This window comes from Oreochromis aureus, linkage group 12 (assembly GCF_013358895.1).
Source record: "Oreochromis aureus strain Israel breed Guangdong linkage group 12, ZZ_aureus, whole genome shotgun sequence".
Taxonomy (NCBI): Eukaryota; Metazoa; Chordata; class Actinopteri; order Cichliformes; family Cichlidae; genus Oreochromis; species Oreochromis aureus.
The window spans coordinates 9114647-9132506 of NC_052953.1; the positions used below are offsets into that span (position 1 = coordinate 9114647).

General features: G+C 41.3%; 1 protein-coding gene across 2 annotated transcripts in view; it reads right to left on the reverse strand.

The window, feature by feature from the left end:
* Window positions 1–1584: 1584 nt before the first annotated feature.
* Window positions 1585–17860, reverse strand: part of camsap1b (calmodulin regulated spectrin-associated protein 1b) — a 30910-nt gene continuing 14634 nt past the window's right edge. The window contains exons 5-18 of one of the 2 annotated variants that reach the window (XM_039620819.1): window positions 15346–15426; window positions 12864–13005; window positions 12444–12583; window positions 12271–12367; window positions 10621–10744; window positions 10079–10161; window positions 9879–9966; window positions 7362–9669; window positions 6892–7028; window positions 6593–6807; window positions 5647–5749; window positions 5377–5486; window positions 5006–5124; window positions 1585–3909 (exon numbers count right to left, since the gene is read on the reverse strand). In XM_039620819.1, coding sequence (XP_039476753.1) covers window positions 3613–3909; window positions 5006–5124; window positions 5377–5486; window positions 5647–5749; window positions 6593–6807; window positions 6892–7028; window positions 7362–9669; window positions 9879–9966; window positions 10079–10161; window positions 10621–10744; window positions 12271–12367; window positions 12444–12583; window positions 12864–13005; window positions 15346–15426 — 4044 coding nt within the window. In that variant the 3' untranslated portion in view covers window positions 1585–3612. Of the gene's footprint in view, window positions 3910–5005; window positions 5125–5376; window positions 5487–5646; window positions 5750–6592; window positions 6808–6891; window positions 7029–7361; window positions 9670–9878; window positions 9967–10078; window positions 10162–10587; window positions 10745–12270; window positions 12368–12443; window positions 12584–12863; window positions 13006–15345; window positions 15427–17860 lie in introns of both variants that reach the window. The other variant, XM_031747228.2, reaches the window with a different exon arrangement.

The following is a 17860-nucleotide window of genomic DNA, read 5'->3' on the forward strand; positions in this document are numbered from 1 at the left end:
ATACCACATCTGGTTGGGGGGGTGAGGGGAAAGAGGAGGAAAAAGGAGAGCATAGAAAGATGATGAACAACAACACAGATTATGGGAGAACATAGACCAGTGTAACGTTGGCATATAAACGTATGGGGGAATATAGGTAGGTTCTCAAGCATGTGACAGTCAATTTTCATTGTGGGCTACATACAGGTCCATTTACTTACATGGGCTGAACCAGTGTAATGTAGTTTAACTGCAAATTTAACCCCTGAGATATCGCAATTTCAACAGGACATGCCTGTTTTCTCTACATCATAAAAAAATGCTGCTGTAGGTAATGAAAGAAACCTGTCAGAAACTAATGTGTAAAATTAAAAAAGGTTGAAAAGGTTGGACTTGAATGTTTTTTTGGTTCATGAAGATCTCTCTCTCTCTCTCTCATATCCATCCAAGAGTCTTCTTCAGTTTAAAACAAACCAACAAACTTGAGTCTCAGGTATTTAACACATAGTGAGGATGTCCCTTTGAGGTGATCCTGCGGCTCAGTGAGCCATTATCAATGATGCGAGTCCTATCACGGAGCTCTACAGTTGTTATAAAACTGGCCTCTTGGGTGACAGGTGAAACATCTTTTTAGACCAAACAGTTGCCTTCTTTTCAAGCGCTCAAATACATGTAGGTTCATTCTAGAAGACATCCTTAGTGCATCATGGGAGGTCTGCCAGCAGCCGTATCGAACATTTAAAAACATTTTAAGGCGAACTTTAGTAGTAGAGGTTTTGGGTTGTTAGGTTTTTTTTTTTTAAACTTAGTCAAGTCTGAGTTAAGTACTTTATGGGGATAATATGCTTTCTCGAAGTGTGATGCTGGCTGATCACTCGGGACTTTGTACATGTGTAGAAGGATTTTAAATTGATTTCTATATTTAATGGGCAGCTAGTGAAGAGAAATGGAAATCTCTCTCTTTCTAGTCCATTTGAATGCTCTTGCTGTGGAGTTTTGAATGGACCTAAGGCTTTTGCTACAACTGCATAACAATGTTGAATAATATTGAATATACATGCCCAAAGGTTCATCCATCCATCACCTTGTTTACACCAAAGTGGTGCTCATGCAGAGGCAGTTCTGCTTTGGTGCTTTTTGAGAAGGAGCTAAAACTTTAATCCCTACTGAGCAGAAGTTGGAGTAATTTCTACTAAAAGTGTGGGCTTTATTTGCCAGCCATTGGTGAGTTCCTTCTGCTTGCCCCTCTCATGATGTCAGGACAGAAGTCCCACCCTCCTACTTTTTAAACCTGAATCATGTTGAATGAACTAAAGAGATGCATCAAGATAAATACCGATTATTTTTAAAGTGAGGTAAAGTCCTGTTTAAATTAGAAAGCTGTCATTCTGGGAGCACTTTTTCTGTCTTGTTAGTTTTCATTCATTAATAGGAAAAAGTGTGTTTCAGTGAAAAGATGCAGACTTGCTCCTTGAGAAAAAAAAAAAAAAAAAAAAGTGTGACAATCGCAAACAAAAAGTTGTGATGTTTTGTTAATCAACGTGGTGTCAAACAGCAGCAACAGAAAGCAGTGAATCTAAATGGATAAATGAAGCCATGAGAAAATCGAAATGAAAAATGTGACTTTTATTTACTTGAAAATTTATTCTGTTTCAGTGCTTCCATTTTAAAATAAATAGATGGCATGGGATCAAAGATAAAAATCAACAAGGATGAAAAGTACATGTGTAACAAAAAAAAAATAATACGGTGACCAATGCCAGTACAATCTTTTAGGTAACATGAAAATACACTACCGTACAATTAAAGATCGACCACCTCTGCCACCCAACCTCCCCAAAAACACCATGCAGCAAGAGAGAAATCAAGTATTCCACAGTTTTTTGGAGACAGCAGTAGTATCATGTCAGTGACGGCCCTTCGGCTTTAATTGTCAGTGTTAAATCTTAGCGTTTGGTTTAGTTTCCACAATTATATTCATTATTTTCCCAGAGCGCACAAACAGCAGTCTTATTAATTCTTAGTTTTTATGCCCATTCAAAAAGTAAAATCCCCCCCAACAAGCAGAAAGTAAAGTGCTCGTGCAACGCTTGGGGTTGTTCTGGAGGCCAACAAATGGTTTCTAAAAAACACACAAAAAAGCACTTTGAGTTTTGAAAAAGACAGAGAGAAGAAGAGAGACAACGTGGCAGTGTTTCGTCAACACCTTGGAGGAATGTTCTTTAATGTTGGTACATAACTGAACCACAGCTCCCCCCTCCCTCCCACCAACCACCCCTCCCACACACAGAGACCCTCCCCTCCGTTGTGAATATATCAAATACTGTCATTCGAACAGGTTACAGGGCAGCGCGGAGGTACTCTTCACAACAAGAGTGCGCGAGCCGCTGCTGCGATTAAAGATGGGACAGGCTGACAGAAACACTCGGGGAGGGAAGAAAAGGCTTTGAGGGGAGTTACATTGCATGGAATAAGCCGTCGACAAGTGTTCATGAGTGCACCTTTGTACAGGACAGTTTAAGTAGTGTCCAGTGGAGAGAGAAAACACAACTAAGCTCTAAACATCAGAGAATTCCTGTTATGATGAAAAGACATAACATCAGCTTAAACTCTATTCCACATTGCTTAATTGATAAATTAAAAAAAAAAGTTAAAAAAACCAAAACAAAACATCAAAAAGCATCATTTTTGTACCAAAGCCTATCATTCATCTTCTTGTTACACCCTAAAAAACAAAAAGGATGTTTTGACAAATAAAATTGTTTAAAATGACCATCATTATTTTTTTTTGCCTTTTTTCTTTGCAATACACATATCCAGTGCTACACGATCAGCGTCTAGTTTAAAAAGCGGCTGAATAAATAGACGATAGTACCACGATGCGTGAAAGGCCAACGGATGTCTGAGGGATACCCGAGGAGCTCCCCCGTGACTAAAGAAGAAGACAGTTCAGAGCAGCAGGTTTTCTGGAGATCCCTGGTGAGGCAAAATTGGTAATGCCAGCCTGATTCGACAGATTCGACAGTCCACACGGGGAGAAACTGTTGTTGTGACAGCAGTGTAGTCCTAAAGGGTTGTACAAAGTTCCCTTGTTTCCGATTTTCTGAAAAGAGCGACATAAACCCCCCCAGCCCACCTCGATGTCCCCACCCCCTTTTGTGTCCAAATTTGTCCAAAAGAAGAGGCATTTCTGGAGAGAAGGAAGGATTTTTAGTGCTGCAGCTGAGCTCTCAACCATGACAGTGCTGAACTAATAAATACTTCATGTAAAAATGAACATCCACCACATATGAGGGGGGGAAATGCCACATGCTTGAGCCATGGTTGTTGTTGAAAAAAATAGAAGAGAAAAAGAAATCAGGCGGACTCAAAACGAACCTGAACAGATCCCACCGACATCACAGGCAAACTGAGCTGGCATTCCCTCTCACATCGCAAGCCCCAGACACACACAGACACACACACACACACCTTTGTTTCTGCCTCGGTCCACCTACAGATGACCGCATGTCCATAGTGGCCTCTCTCCCGTGTAGGTTTCCATACCGAGCTTTGGGGCGTCATTGCAGTCAGAAAACAAGCAGTGTGAGGATAGGATGACGTGGATGAAGGTGTGTTTCCAAATCCTGCCTGCTATTTTCCACTTTTCTTTGGCACAGCACTTCTCTTGGCCTGCCACAGGTGGTTGTGGATGGTCAGGGCGTCCACGCTGACTGACACAGTCTTGGCAGGGATGACAGTAAACTGCTTTCGATCCGAGCTGTACTTGTACAGCTTATCAATCATCTTCTTGCTGATGCTCTTGGGTCCAGTGCCCGTCAGCTTTTGTATCTCTTCAGTGTCGGGGAAGTACGAGTAGAGTGCCCGAAACTGGCAACCACCGTCACGAAACAGGATCATGAGGTGGTTGGACTCACACTTCTCCAACTCCTAGTGGGGGAGGGGATGGGAGGGGGGTTACAAGTACATTTAACTCCTGGGTAATTTTTAAGACACTCTTTAAACACACAACATTCACCAACTTTTGCACGACGTGCTGTCACTGATTATTAAAAAAGAAATTGATCATGCTTCCAAGATAGAAGTGCCAGTGTTATTTTTGTGATCCCAAAAGGAAAAATTAAGAAAAATGAGTGTATAAATTACATCAAAATCTTCATATTCTGAATGCAGGAACTTTTGGATCACTTGATCTTAGAAAATTCCAGAAGTTCATTTAACAAACATCTCAGGTAGTGAACTTGCGTCTAGTACCACAAAAAGTAGATTGTTAAGGACCGAATTGCTCTTTGTAGCCACGTTAAGAATAAGAATAACTTTATTGATCCCAGAGGGAAATTCATACGTCTGACATGGCTCATTTGCTATTTGTATGAGACTAAATAGTCTGATGTCTTCCAGTACTGATGTATTTTTGTTCCACAAAGTGGGTGATCAGAGTTGTTCAACATGGCTACTAACATCTTTATTGTGCATCTTTCCATCACTTCCCCCAGAGTGTCCAGTCTGGCTCCAATTACAGAGCCAGCTTTTCTCATTAGTTTGTCCAGTCTTCTTGCATCCTTGTTTCTGATGCTGCCTCCCCAGCCTCGGACTAATAGGAGATTTGCAGCAATTTACTGCAGATGTCAGGAAATCTTAGTTTTCTTAACAAAAAGAGGCAACTTTTCCCCTTTTTGTATACTTCATCTGTATTCAGGGACCAGTCCAGTTTATTACTAGATGTAAACCTAAGTATTTATATTTTGTTACAACCCTTTTGTCCAACCCACAAACTTTTACAGGCTGGAGAGGGAGCCCTAACCTTCCTAAATCTACTGTCTTTTCCTTCTTCTTAGAGGTGTTCAATATGAGGTAGTTTTTCTGACTCCAGTCACTGAAGGCTTTTACAAGATCCCTACAGTCAGATTCCTGTCCATTCCTCACACACCAAAAAACAAACAGACAAACAAAAGCAAACAAAATCCCACCAGCATCTTTAGAAATACTGTACTACATGTCTCTGCCGATACCACCCCACACTAACCTCTAGGATCTGGTTCTTCTGGGGCTCGTTGACTTTGCCAGCCAGGCAGCAGTGAGAGATTGCATTATGGATGATTGGCTTGTTTGACTTGGCACTGGGCTCCTTGAAGAGTTTGGGGCCTACAGAAGAAAAGCCATGAAAATGTAACAGAGGACCAAGTCTGATGACTACAAATTTAACTACAGATACGACACCTACAGTAGGTGTCAGTTGCTTTCAGAAAAAAATATAGTGACCAAAACAGTGATATTCACATATCATTTTAAATGTCACGAGACTGATATATTGATCTGTTTATCACTAATCAATGAATAACTATAAAAGATTTGTAGTCATAGTACAGACTGATCACAGATCACAGAAAAACTTGCCAGTATATTCAGCCATGGAAGTGATGGAAGAAGCAGTGGAGCCGTTGTCCCAGTCTCTCTCTGCTGCTCGACTGTTCCGACTGCCTGGAAATGACTCCACAGAGTCACAGCTGGACACAATGGCACATGAATGGGTGGATCAATAATCATGACAGAGGGCTTCTTGGGTAACAAAACAATTCGAATATAGACAGCAAATCCTAAACTTGCATAATATAACTAATTCTTACAAACAGTAAACACATGAAAGAAAGAGTCTGGGAAATTTACCGCTGGGAGCCTGCACCTCCAGAGTTTACACTGTCGGCCTCGTTGGTAGCGGCAGATGCGAGAGACAGATTGGAGCCTGACTGGGCGTTACTCAGGTTGTCAGCTATGTAAGACAGAGGAGACCATTTGAAACATGTAGGAAAAGTTTGGGGGTTTTTTTCTATTTAAATGTAATTACAATATTTTATCAATACTGAATAATGAGTCCATTACCAGATTCTAAGAAGGTCTTTGTTTCAGTAAAAAACAACACTTTTATAGATGATATAGGGAGAAGAGCTCTTTAGCTTTTTTTTCCCTAGATCTCAGTAGTTTGGGACAAGAGCCATGGTCTAACCATCTCCATACTCCATTAGAGGGGGGATCAGGGTTAAGTGGCCTAATGAAATCGTGGGACTTTGCCAAAAAGTGGTCTGTAGTCTAAAGTGTTTGGGAAAAGGCCTGTGTGATATTAAATGACTCGGCCAATCAGGATGACAGAAACTTAAAAAAAAAAAAAAAAAAAAAAAAAGTATGCCAAACTCAAGGTTGTCATCACTATCTATCAATAGTGTTTTAAATGAGAACTAAGTTAAGTTTTATCTGAAAACCTACTGGGTAATTCAGTCTTTTATTTTGAATAAAAGCACTCCAAAAACCATTCAGCTTCAAACCTTCTGAGTTTTGGTTCTAGACTCTGTGTAAAAAATGAACAAAATCCATTTTAAAATCATCCTGAGAACCAAAATGTCTCAATCCTCTAAAAATCTAAATAGCAGTGTCATAAACAGTAAGTGCAGAAGATATAATTATTAGTAAAAAATAAAATAAAATTTAAAAAAAGCCCGCAGTCAGTCAATGTACCCCACAGCTCAGCTGGAAAAACAAATGAAGCGCACCATGCTGTGACATTTACAGAAAAACTGATTTTTAGCTAAATGTCAAAGTGGTGATGTAACAGTCTTACGTGTAGAAGAGCACTTGGAGAAATTATCGCTGGAGGATTCCTCTCTGAGGACAGACTTGGGTCTGTGCTTCTGCTTCGGTTTGGGAGTTTTGGGCTTCACAAGGCCTTGTTCCTCAAACATCTCTTGTTGCTTCCTCCGCAGATACTCTTGCTTTATCAGCTCTCGCCGTGTCTTCTCTTCCTCTTTACGCAAACGCTCCTCCTCGGCTTTCCGTCTAGTGTTGGCACCAAACACTGGAATTTTAGTAATTTTCCTAACAAATAAATTGGAAATCGATGTCAGTGTGAAAATAATTTACCTGGCTTCATCTCGTTTGAGCTCAGATTCGGCCTCTAGCTGTTGTTTACGTAGTCGAGCCTCCTCGGCTTTCTTCTGCTGCTTCAGCAAAAATGCTGCTCTCTTCTTAGCGAGCTCATCCTCCGCTTTCTGCTCATCCTAGAACATGGAAAAATTTAATAGAACAATGTATTAAATCTGCAAATAATTAACAAATGTGGTTAAACATCAAACTGAAACCTATGTAATCTATCTAGCTGGTTATTTAATAATTAGAGTCACTTTTTCCATTTGGCCAAACAAAAACAAGCAAAAAATTACAAATTCAAAGTATAAATACGAATAAATAATAAAAAAATTTAATCAGTAAAATATGAAATTATAAAATGTGTGTCAATTTAAAAAACTATTTATGTTAATCATTTATAATTCAATGAGTGTATCAGGGAATTAATGGACAGTTGAGGATGACTGTTCTTTATTTACTTTTACCTTGAAGAAGAAGCCCAGGACTGACTTCTGCTCTCCATCACCTCTCTCTGCTGTTTTGTCCTCAGCAGCCCCCTCTTCTTCTTCTTCTTCAGGTGCCTTCAGCTCTGACAGATCAACCTCAATGAGGTGGGTTTTGTTGTGTTGCGCCTCATCTGATGGTATATTCTCTTTCCCTGAACCGTCTGAAGAGTTGAGCTCAGACTCTCTGGTGTTGCTGGACAGGCACTCATCAAAGGACACTTCTGGAGGAGCCAATGATGTCAGGTCCACTCTGGTCGGCAAGCGAATGTTTGCTTCATCGTGAAGTCGGAAGGTGGCACTCCGAACGTGGCCAGATCCTGGCTTGTCAACTGTCTCCACTACTGTGTGGTTTCTGGGACTGTCGGGCTGCTCAGTCCTGGGGGACCTGCCCCCAGCTGAATGCTTTGGGTGTGGCAATGTCTCTGATCCACTCTGGGTGGGTGTGAGGGTCCTGGTGGTCTGGCGGCTCTGCTCCTTGGCCATCTTTAGCTCTGATGGTTTGGATCTGGAGCTCCGGCCAGAGCTTAGTTTGGGGGGTTTCCTGGTTGGAGCGGTGCTAGTGCCAGAAAGATGCTCCACAAAGTGAAAGCCTGCTCCAGTCTTGGAATCTCCGTTTTTGTCGCTGGTGAGAGCAGGAGGTGGAGCTGCACCAGGTGGGGACTGTACATTCTGTTTCATCAACATCTCCTGCTGCAGTGAAAGCTGCATCATTTGTTGCTGGATGCTGCCAATAGCTTCATTTAGCAGCTCGATAGAGCGACTGCACTCATTCAGGTCCAAATCTTCATCCAGACAGAAGCTTCCACCGTTCCCTTTCTTTTCTGCTTCTAAGGCACCAGACGGGGTGGTCTCATCCACTTCCTTTTCCCCTCTCATGGTATCAACACACATATCATCTTTACTTGATGGTGCTTTCTCCCCATTGAGCTCATCTTTAGAGATGTCAGCTTTAAGTGGGTTGGGTAATGTGTCACTCCTTCCTCCACCTTTCTTTACTATATGCAGAAAGGCTGCTTTTCCCAGCTTCTGCCTCTGTCTCGCTGACAGTACTTCCATCTTCTTCTTCTGATGCTCAATGGCACGCCGCTTCTCTTCCAGCTGCATTCTGAGCTGGACCAGTTCAGAAGCCAATACATTCGCACCGCCGCTGCCATCGCCTGTACGAGTGGATCCTCCCAAGGGAGAAGAGGGGCTCTGGTCCCTCTTAATCCTCCATGAGGAAGCCAAGGGGCCGCTGCACTCTGATCCATCTGGAGTGGTCCTCTGGGAACTGGAGGCACTGGAGCGCAGGTCATGGTTGCTGCCAAAGCGCTGCTGCTGGGCTTTACGCTCAGCAAAAGAGGTCATGCGCACGCTGCCACTGGCCATACTGCTGGCCTGGGAGTGTGTGCTGAGACAGGGGCTGGAACGACCACTGCCACCATTAATATCTTTGTCTTCATGCTCTTTCACATTCATGTCCTCTTGGAGTTTGGCTGATTCTTCTTCCTCCTCGTTGAAGGCTTTCCTGGGCCAGAGTGTTTCTTTAGTGGTTGCGGCTTCATCCAAATCCTCTTCCTCCTCATCCAGGTCCCCTAGGTCACCGTCCTGGCCATTGCCAGGCTTTAGTTCTTCAGAATCTGAATGCAAGTAGAAACCCTCAGCTGGCTCCCTGGAGGAAGGTTCCACACTGCTGCTGACAGTTAGCCTGAGACCTGCCTGACTTTGAACAGGCTCATCTGAGGAGCCTTCCTCAGCTGAAGGAGGAAATGTTTGGTTCAGATTGGAGGGAGCTTTCCTGCGAACAGCAGCTGTAGATCCATTTTCTCTGCGTAAAGAGCCCCTTCCTGCAGTCCGGGAAACTTCACCACTCTCCTCCTCCTTGTTTAGGCATACAGACTTCTCTTTAGCCGTTTTGAGCACGGCAGGCATTAGTGGTTCAAGGTAAAAGCTATCTGGTGTCGATTTGGAGTCAGTGGAAGGTTTGGGTCCAATTACAGCAGCTGATTGTGTCCCCTCAACCCGTTTGGAGACGGCAGGACCATCGCTCTTGGCTACGGTCACCAGAGTTTCTTCCTCATCCTCCATATTGACATTAGTCAGAAGGCTGTGGCCGTTGACTCTACGTACTGGAGGACGTGATGGCTGGTGTACAGAAGTCTGGTGTTTGGGAGTGACATTGATGACATTGGATGCCAGGCTGTCCTTACTAATTGAGCGAGCCAGACTAACACTGTCACCAGAAGCCATGTCTGCATCACTGTCGGTGGCTGAGTGCAACATATAAGGGCCCATTGTGGACATTGGTCTGCAGAAAGAGAGCATGAGAATATCCTCAGCTGTAAAGTCTGTACTATATGCACAATACAATTAGTCCTTACAGAATTTCGAATTTTATTCATTTGGGTCTTAATTACACACTTAAGACCTACACTGGTCACATAAACAAGTTAATCATAACTAGGTGTATGAAGAAGGCCTTTTATTTTAGATTAAAAGTGCAATTATTCCAAGTACCTCTGCCTCTTGTCGGGCCATGCTACTACAGAGCCTCTGACTTGTTGTCCGTCCATCTGAGTCAAGGAGTTCGAGCGGTTTCTCAAACCTGCCCAGAAATACACAGGAGCCATCAGCATGACTTAAATCTGAACTTTTAAGTCCTACTATACAGGTAATGCATGTATGTTTAAAAAACATAAAATCAAGATTCATCTTACCTGCATCATCTCCTTGTTGCTTTTGTTGTCTCTGTCGCAGGGGCAGAAGTGGGTGTGAAGGACTGAAAGTTGGGCCCCCTTTACTACAACCCCCCCCAAAAATACAATAAATAAATAAAAAAAAGAGCATAGCTTCATGGAAACACTATTACCAGGACAAGAGGTTGGCAGAAAATTTATGAACAGCTTAGTTTTGTGTGTTTTGGGTCTTATCGTACAGACAATAAGACCCAAACACACTTTAAACCAATCTGATACATCTCATTATATTTAAGTATGTTCACTACAAAAGCCCAGCATTTTACCACATAACAGACAATCAAGGTCCAACAACATGCACAAGGTCATCTTAACACAAGTGATCAGACACAGGGTTAGATGTGAAGGACACATGAGAGCGAAACACAGCCATCCCTGCATATCTACCCATCCTTGTGGGTCTATTGTAACTGTTTAGAAGACGGGATCATGATGAAGTGGAATGAGAAGAAAGGTGAGAAAAGACTTACAGGGGGTCAGAGTCTTCAGGGTGCAGGAAGTACCTGTTACAGACTTCAGGGCTGCTCTGGTTGTCGGCCATACCAGGACTAGCTAGGAAGCTTCGCTTGGTGGCGTTGGAGATGGGCACTGATGGACGGGCACTCTTGGGATGAGCTATAGCTCGAGCTGAGTAAAGGACAAGGACAAAAGTCTTGACAACTGACTATTAATGATGAGGATTACTAACTAGCTTGAACTTGGAAAAACAACTGAGCTTTAGTTCTAAGGACACAGAGCACAGGTGCCAAAAATCAGTTGCTCCATGTAGGATGCTCTGTATGGTTGGACCTGAGGTTTTATTTCAGGATATACCAGCGTACCATACAGTTTTTGTGACCATGGGAGACCACAAGAGACTACATTGTAATTCACCACATATGCATGCTTCCTTCTCTAATAGGCTTTAATAGTTTAATATGAGTAAAACTAATTTGCCATAGTGTTCTAATGAGTATAACCCTAGCCTGATGGTACAGGTTGGGTGACAATAGGACTGGGCGATATATCGAGTTTTTTAAAAATATCGATATATTTTTATACGAGATATAAGATGTGACAATATCGTTTATATCGATATAGTATATGTTACGTTATAATTATACTTGTGGAGCCGCAAGTTTGCCTCTCTTTCGTCCACTTTTGTCTCTACGCAACGTTACTCGGCCTCGCCTCTCCTTCACTGAACACAACTCCCCCTCCCCCATCGCTTCACCTGCAGGCAATGATAAGATAGACACGGCAAATCTCTGTTAACGAGTTACCGCGCATCACCCCGTGCATGGGGCTGGACGGCGTCAACGTGTTAACAAGCTAACCGCGCTAACGAGCTAACCACGCTAAAATGCTTTCATTTTCTCAAAAGTTGACAGTGCGCCTTATGTATGAATTCTGGATGTGCTTGATGACGTGAACCGATTTTATGTGGCACACGGCGCTCAGCAATCTGTCAAAAAGTGTTTTAGTACGACTAAGCTACGGTAAGCTACGGAGCTGCACCGCTTGATGGATTGTCGGAGCATTACGGCTACCGTAGTCTGGAGCCTCGCGGAGTAATACGTACTGTGCTTCAACGTAATATTACCGTATTGTGTGTGTATAAGGACCATAAATGGCACCTGTTAAAAGACATGGTTACGAAGCGGATTTCAAACTCAAGGCTGTCAGTCACGCAGTAGAAGTTGGGAACAGAGCAGCTGTGAAATCTGTCTTTGTTATTATGCTCAGTGTCTTTTAGTTTACATTCTGACTGCACAATTGTGAGCTTTTTGTTATGTACAAAAACAACATTGTTTTCTTTTATTTATGGAGCATTATTATTTAATAAATGCTCATAATTTATTTTTGAGTAATTTTTTCATGTACATCTACGCTGTATGTTAATAAAAGTGCCTGTGTGACATCTGGGACACAGCTTTGACTAAGAACTCTCTTTTTGTTCTTACTTTATGGCTTTAAAAAAAATATCGAGATATATATCTTATATCGCCATCCAGCTAAAAAATATCGAGATATGAATTTTGGGTCATATTGCCCAGTCCTAGGTGACAATAACAAAAAGACCTAAATTTCTCACCCACGGCAATGTTAATATGAGACAACATTAACTGTAACTAATTAACTAAAATCTTCACTTCATGTACTGTAATACTTACCATCTTTAAACTCCTGGAGGTCTCTGGGCTGGACAAACTCTGGCTTTACTGTCTCAAACCACCAAAACAGCTCAGCAATGAACACCATCACATTGTGCTACACAAAGAGCAGATGGCATGTTATAATACTTAAAATTCACTCTGCAGTACAAATATCTGACAGTTTTTTGTACCTTGAGCACAGGCGGTGAATAGAGCATGTCCTCTGTTGTCAGATAGAAACTTTTATTCAGGTACTCATTGGCAAATTCTCTGAGGAGCTGGATGTTGTACAGGCTATCAGCGATGGAAGGGACTTCCTTCAGGCAAATATCTAATCAAATGTGCAGAGAGCAGGTCAGAGCAGGACAACTTGATGACATGATGGCTATAAATGTCTCACTGACTGGACAGTGACAGTAAGTATGAGCAAGTGACAAAAATAGCATCACACAGATATTAAATTGAGTATGTAAGTAGAGCAAGTCTGCTGGCCCCTATATAAAAATATTATTTGAGAGTAATTTGTGAGATGTAGGTAGTGAACGTGTGTGTGTGTGTGTGTGTGTTCGTGAGACAGAGAAAGAAAACACACACAGACAAGAGCATCATACCTTCCAGCTTCATGAGGTCTGGGCAGTAGTAATGGACCACAGTGAGCAGTGCAGCTCCATCACAAACATCCCTCATCAGGTCTTCCAGCAATGGAAAGAAGGGCAGCAGACGACCGGAAGCATGTTCCCGACGATACCGTACCTAACCACCAGGGGGAGAGAATCAGGGTTTTATGAGAAGAAAAGCCACAACACACCTCCCTGGAACTACCAGTCAGTGGCACGTCACAAAACATCCTACATGGAGTGACTAGTATCACAGTACAAATCTCTTTCACATCACACTAACATCTAGTGTATACATTTTTCTTCCAGTTAATGTTATAACTAATTTAAGCATCAGATCAAGGTTCTCCCCAGTGGTTTCACAGTAAAAGGGCATTTGTTATGAGAGCAAGAATTAAAGGCTTCTCTTAAATTGATTAACAGCACGTTTAGTGAAGTCTGTTAAAAATGGTTCCGAATGACAAAAGCCCCAGAGGCACCATGATCACCCAGTCGAGGGAGAATCCTTGAGACCTGGTTAACTGTGAGAAGATGAAGGTGAAAGTGTTAAAGAGCAGTGACATGAATAGCACAGAGTAAAAGATCAGTTTTCCATCGACTTTAATGACAAGCGGACCACCAGCAGTGAAAACCGGTGAAACCAGGTAACACGAACCAGCTGACCCAAATGTCAACAGCTTTAATCATTGGCCCACTTGTTTGGAAACAAACGTATCATTAATACAGAAATTCAGCCTCCCACATTTATTTGAATGCCTACTCTTTGAAGCTGGTAATTTTAAGTAACCATTTCAGTTTCAGGAACTCGCTGAGGAAATTGAATAGCAACAAGTTAATTAAATGAAACAGACAAATGCACACCTATTTTAGAAGCTAAAAATGAAATCACATACATCCAGACCTGACAGAAGGCCTAAGTACAATGTACTAACTTGTAGTGCTACATTTGCCTCCAACGTTAGGAAGAGGGCAACTCTGCAAACTAAAACAGGGAAAACTAGAACTGGAAGGTGATTATTATTATTATTATCATTATTATTATTGTTATCATCATCATCCTATGTGCACATGTGTGTACACGTTCCGCAAATGCCACTTAATTTAGTGGGCAAAACTGCAGCCATAACCTTTTCCAGATATAATATTAAATTTCGACTCAGGAGATGACACATAATAAATTCAAGCATAGTTCCACATTTAGTTATACTAACAGCCTTCACCAAAACAGCCAACTTTATACTGTATAGCTTTGCCTAATTAATTTAAAATGTATTCCATTATAATTCAGAAAATCCAACATGGCTTGAATTCTCAGAAATATATATATAGTTTAAATCCAAATTCAAGTCCAGAGATTCTAGGCAGTACTTAGAGTAAATAAAACACAACACAACCAAAAGAATATTCTAATCAGCGTAAAACAGCTTAAAATGAACTTTAATCTCGCTCATGGAGGGTATTCCACAAAACTATGCAGTTGTTGTCACAAGTCACAGGTGAAACTAACAACCAAACAAGAAGCTTTACTACAGGACAAGTTCTACGTTAGTGAGTCTCCTGACTAGGAGGGATCACTGTACCGCTTCGAAGAGTTCCTCTGGCCCCAGCATGCAGTGGGCCAGCTCGTGCATGACATCAGGCTGATACACATAGAGCAGAGATACTGTCAGGAGATTGTGGGCATATAGGAAAACAGTGCGTGAGAGCGGAAGAGAGAAACTGGAGAGAGAATGACAAAGCAGATCAGTGAGAGAATGTGGCCAGTAATGGGTCTGCAAAGCAAAGGAGAGGTGTAGGCATGGATTTTTCTCGTATTCTCACTAGGCAAGCAAATACCACACACATCTGCGCACAGAGAATCCACATGGCCTACTTGAGCTTGAAATGAGGTAGCACACATTGCATAGCTTAGAAAAAAAAAGTTTGGACACAAAGGTTAGAATAACCTTACACCTTAGTGACATATTTGCCACAAGGGGAAAAAAGAAACAAACTAGCTGTCAGCCTTCTCCCCCCTGCTGACAGGCTGGCTACAAGTAGCACGTAATGAGCTTGAATGAGCCATGGAGGAGTGTGCGCACACATCAACACAGAACTATGCGTGCAAAGGGCAGAGGGGGAAGAAAATGGGGTTATGGGGCCTGGCATCCAACTTACAGGGACTAGCTTCCAATACCATTTGGAGGGAGACTATCCAGTTTGCAGGGATAAGAGAAGGGGGAAGGAGGGACAGATGAGGAACAGGAGCAGAAAGATTAACACGTCAGAGGTCAGAGACAAAAGGATTGGATCTGCTTCCAGTTTAAACAGATAAGAGTAGAGGAAGGTCAGAACAACATCAAAACGCCATTAGGGAGAAACATTCATGTGAGCGCTAAGGATGCTGTTGCTGTTTTGAAACAAGTGATTGCTTGACACACCTGGATAAGACATGGAGACTGTTTCTAATAAAGGAACCTATTTTGAGTGGCTTTACCTTTTGGTGGCTAGGGGACTCCAGTGGATGGTGCTTGACTTTGTGCTCCCTTTCTGCAATCTCCCTCATCTTCATGTTTACCTGCAGAAGAAAAAAAAAAGAATAAAAAACAATTATTAGTATGTTTGCATGGAGTCAATAAACCACACTACAGAATGGTAATAGAGGGCTAGGAACCACTTAGCAACCATCTGGTATTAAGCTACTGGTTGGAAAATTGTTGCATCGAGTTGCTCGTTGACAGTGGATGAAATCATTGACAAAGAGGATGTAGAAACAAAAACCTCCTTGTGGATATTTTGGTTGCAAATAGATTTCTATGCTTGCCTTAGTTTGCTTGAATTACATCTGTAATGAAATTTTAAAAAGTGTGATGCAAGGCAGAAACAAAACATTCACTTTCAAAATAAAAGCTGCACCCCAACCTATAACCAAAACATTTCAAAAAGCAAAACTTTTACTTTGAAAGCAACTTGTTTTAGTTTCAGGGATCCGTTGCACTTTTCACAAATTCACAACAGCTTGGTAAGTAATCCGTACAAATGATAGCTAACCACGGCAATCTGCTAGGGACAAAACATTTACAAAGAGGTTGCCATATACTTTTTTGCGATCAGTTAATGCTAATAGTTGCCAGTAACCTCTGGTATCCACTCACAACGCACCACCTGTGGTGCCAGCTGGTCACTAACCAGTGTCTAGGTCTGTATGACTGGGGCCTTACTTATAAAGAGCACAGCATATGACCAATAAAGCAAGGTATGTTTCTTTGCTACTTTTACCATTCAGTGACTGTATAGGTGTTCTCTTTTTTTTAAAACAACATCAGGTATGCTTCCATCACAGCTAATAAAGTTAGTAAATTATTGCAATTACAAACAATCTGCATTTGAGGCTTCAGAGTTCACTAAACAACCAAACTTTTTCTGCTTTTGAAAACAATACCGGTACTGGTTTTGTTAATAAGCTTCCTATTCCTTAGTATTGGGAATATACTATGAATTTCTCTTAGTAATTTATGTTTAAGGTATAATCAGGCTTGACTTAAAAAAAAAAAAGTTCAATAACCATGATGAGTGTTAAACTAGACATAAAAAAGCAAGAGCAACCAAAAGAATGGACAAAGATAAGTATCATCAACAAAGGTTTTCAGGTGTGTCAACAATCTTGACACAGTTTGCGGTGAAAAGTAAAACTACCGCAAACATACAATGAATGTATGTTGGAGTAGCAAACACGGAGTAATTCCAAACTGCTAACAGCTTGCAGTTTGCTTCTTCTTGCCATGTTAGCGTGACATGGTTAACACATAATTATATACAAGTACACTGAATAGATGGACCCACTGACGCTAATACAAAATCAAGTTTTCAAGTAACGACTGGACTGATATCCGACTCTTATAAGCCAATGATTTTGATTAAATGGTTACATTGCCACCCTCTAAAATATAGTAAAGGGAATAGCTCTCACAGTAGATCATTCACAAACCTAACCCTATTACATATTTAGTTTGCTAAACTTAAACTTCTGTCTTTAGTAAGTATCAGTAAATATGGGTTTACTGCTCTGGTTATTGTATATCTCTGTATACAGGCAGCGGGTCAATTTCTAGCATTTTTCTTCCTTGTAGAAGACTGATTTATTTTAACCTCTTTCCTCTTCTTCTTCTATGTGAATTTTAGAGCAGGCAAAAGGCTTAGCGAGAGGACAGAGGCATCTAGTCTGCCGTTGCTTCCTCTGTCTCTGTCTGTTAAGCAGATGCACTCTCATAAAGAAGAAGCAAAAGGCGACCTTATCAGCCCATATGCCGAAGAAGAAATCAGGAGAAATCTTGCTGGAAAGGTCTTTTTCTTTCTAAGTTCCTACAAGATGATTATGGTGTTATTATTAAGGTAACTAGGCTTTCCGTTTAAACGGCATTTAGAGAAGAGCTTTTTGGATACAGCAGTTAGTTAGTGAGGCATTTGGAGCAAAATTAAACAACTGCCTAGTCAGAAATTGCTAATCAGGTCAGAATTTTCTTGACGCAAACTTGACAATGTTAAGACAAATTGCTTTTCTGAAATTTAGTCTGAAAAATTGTAATCCATTTAAATAATGCGCTAGTAGGCTAAAGAACAGATTCTTAGTCTCATGAATAAGGAGATTTCTATCACAGTTAATATCAGAATAATTCAATTAAAATTTCCATGATGATAAAAACAAAATGTGTATTCTGGCAGATTAATGTGGAAAAAATATTTTAGGATTATATCCCCCATCTCCCATAGACTTACAATGTTCTTTCAAAAGACAACTACAACATGAACTTGAGTCTGTGAGTGTAACAGACCTAGACTCTGTCTATTGGACTATATCCAATCACCAGTGACATAAGTGGGCCACTTTATTCAGAGCCCCAGGAATAAAGCCAGCTGGATCTTAGAGGATAAAAAGCCTAAACAAGATTTGTTGTGAAAGAGTTTAATAATAATAATAATGATAATATCCTGCTGTGTGTCTTATCTGGGTC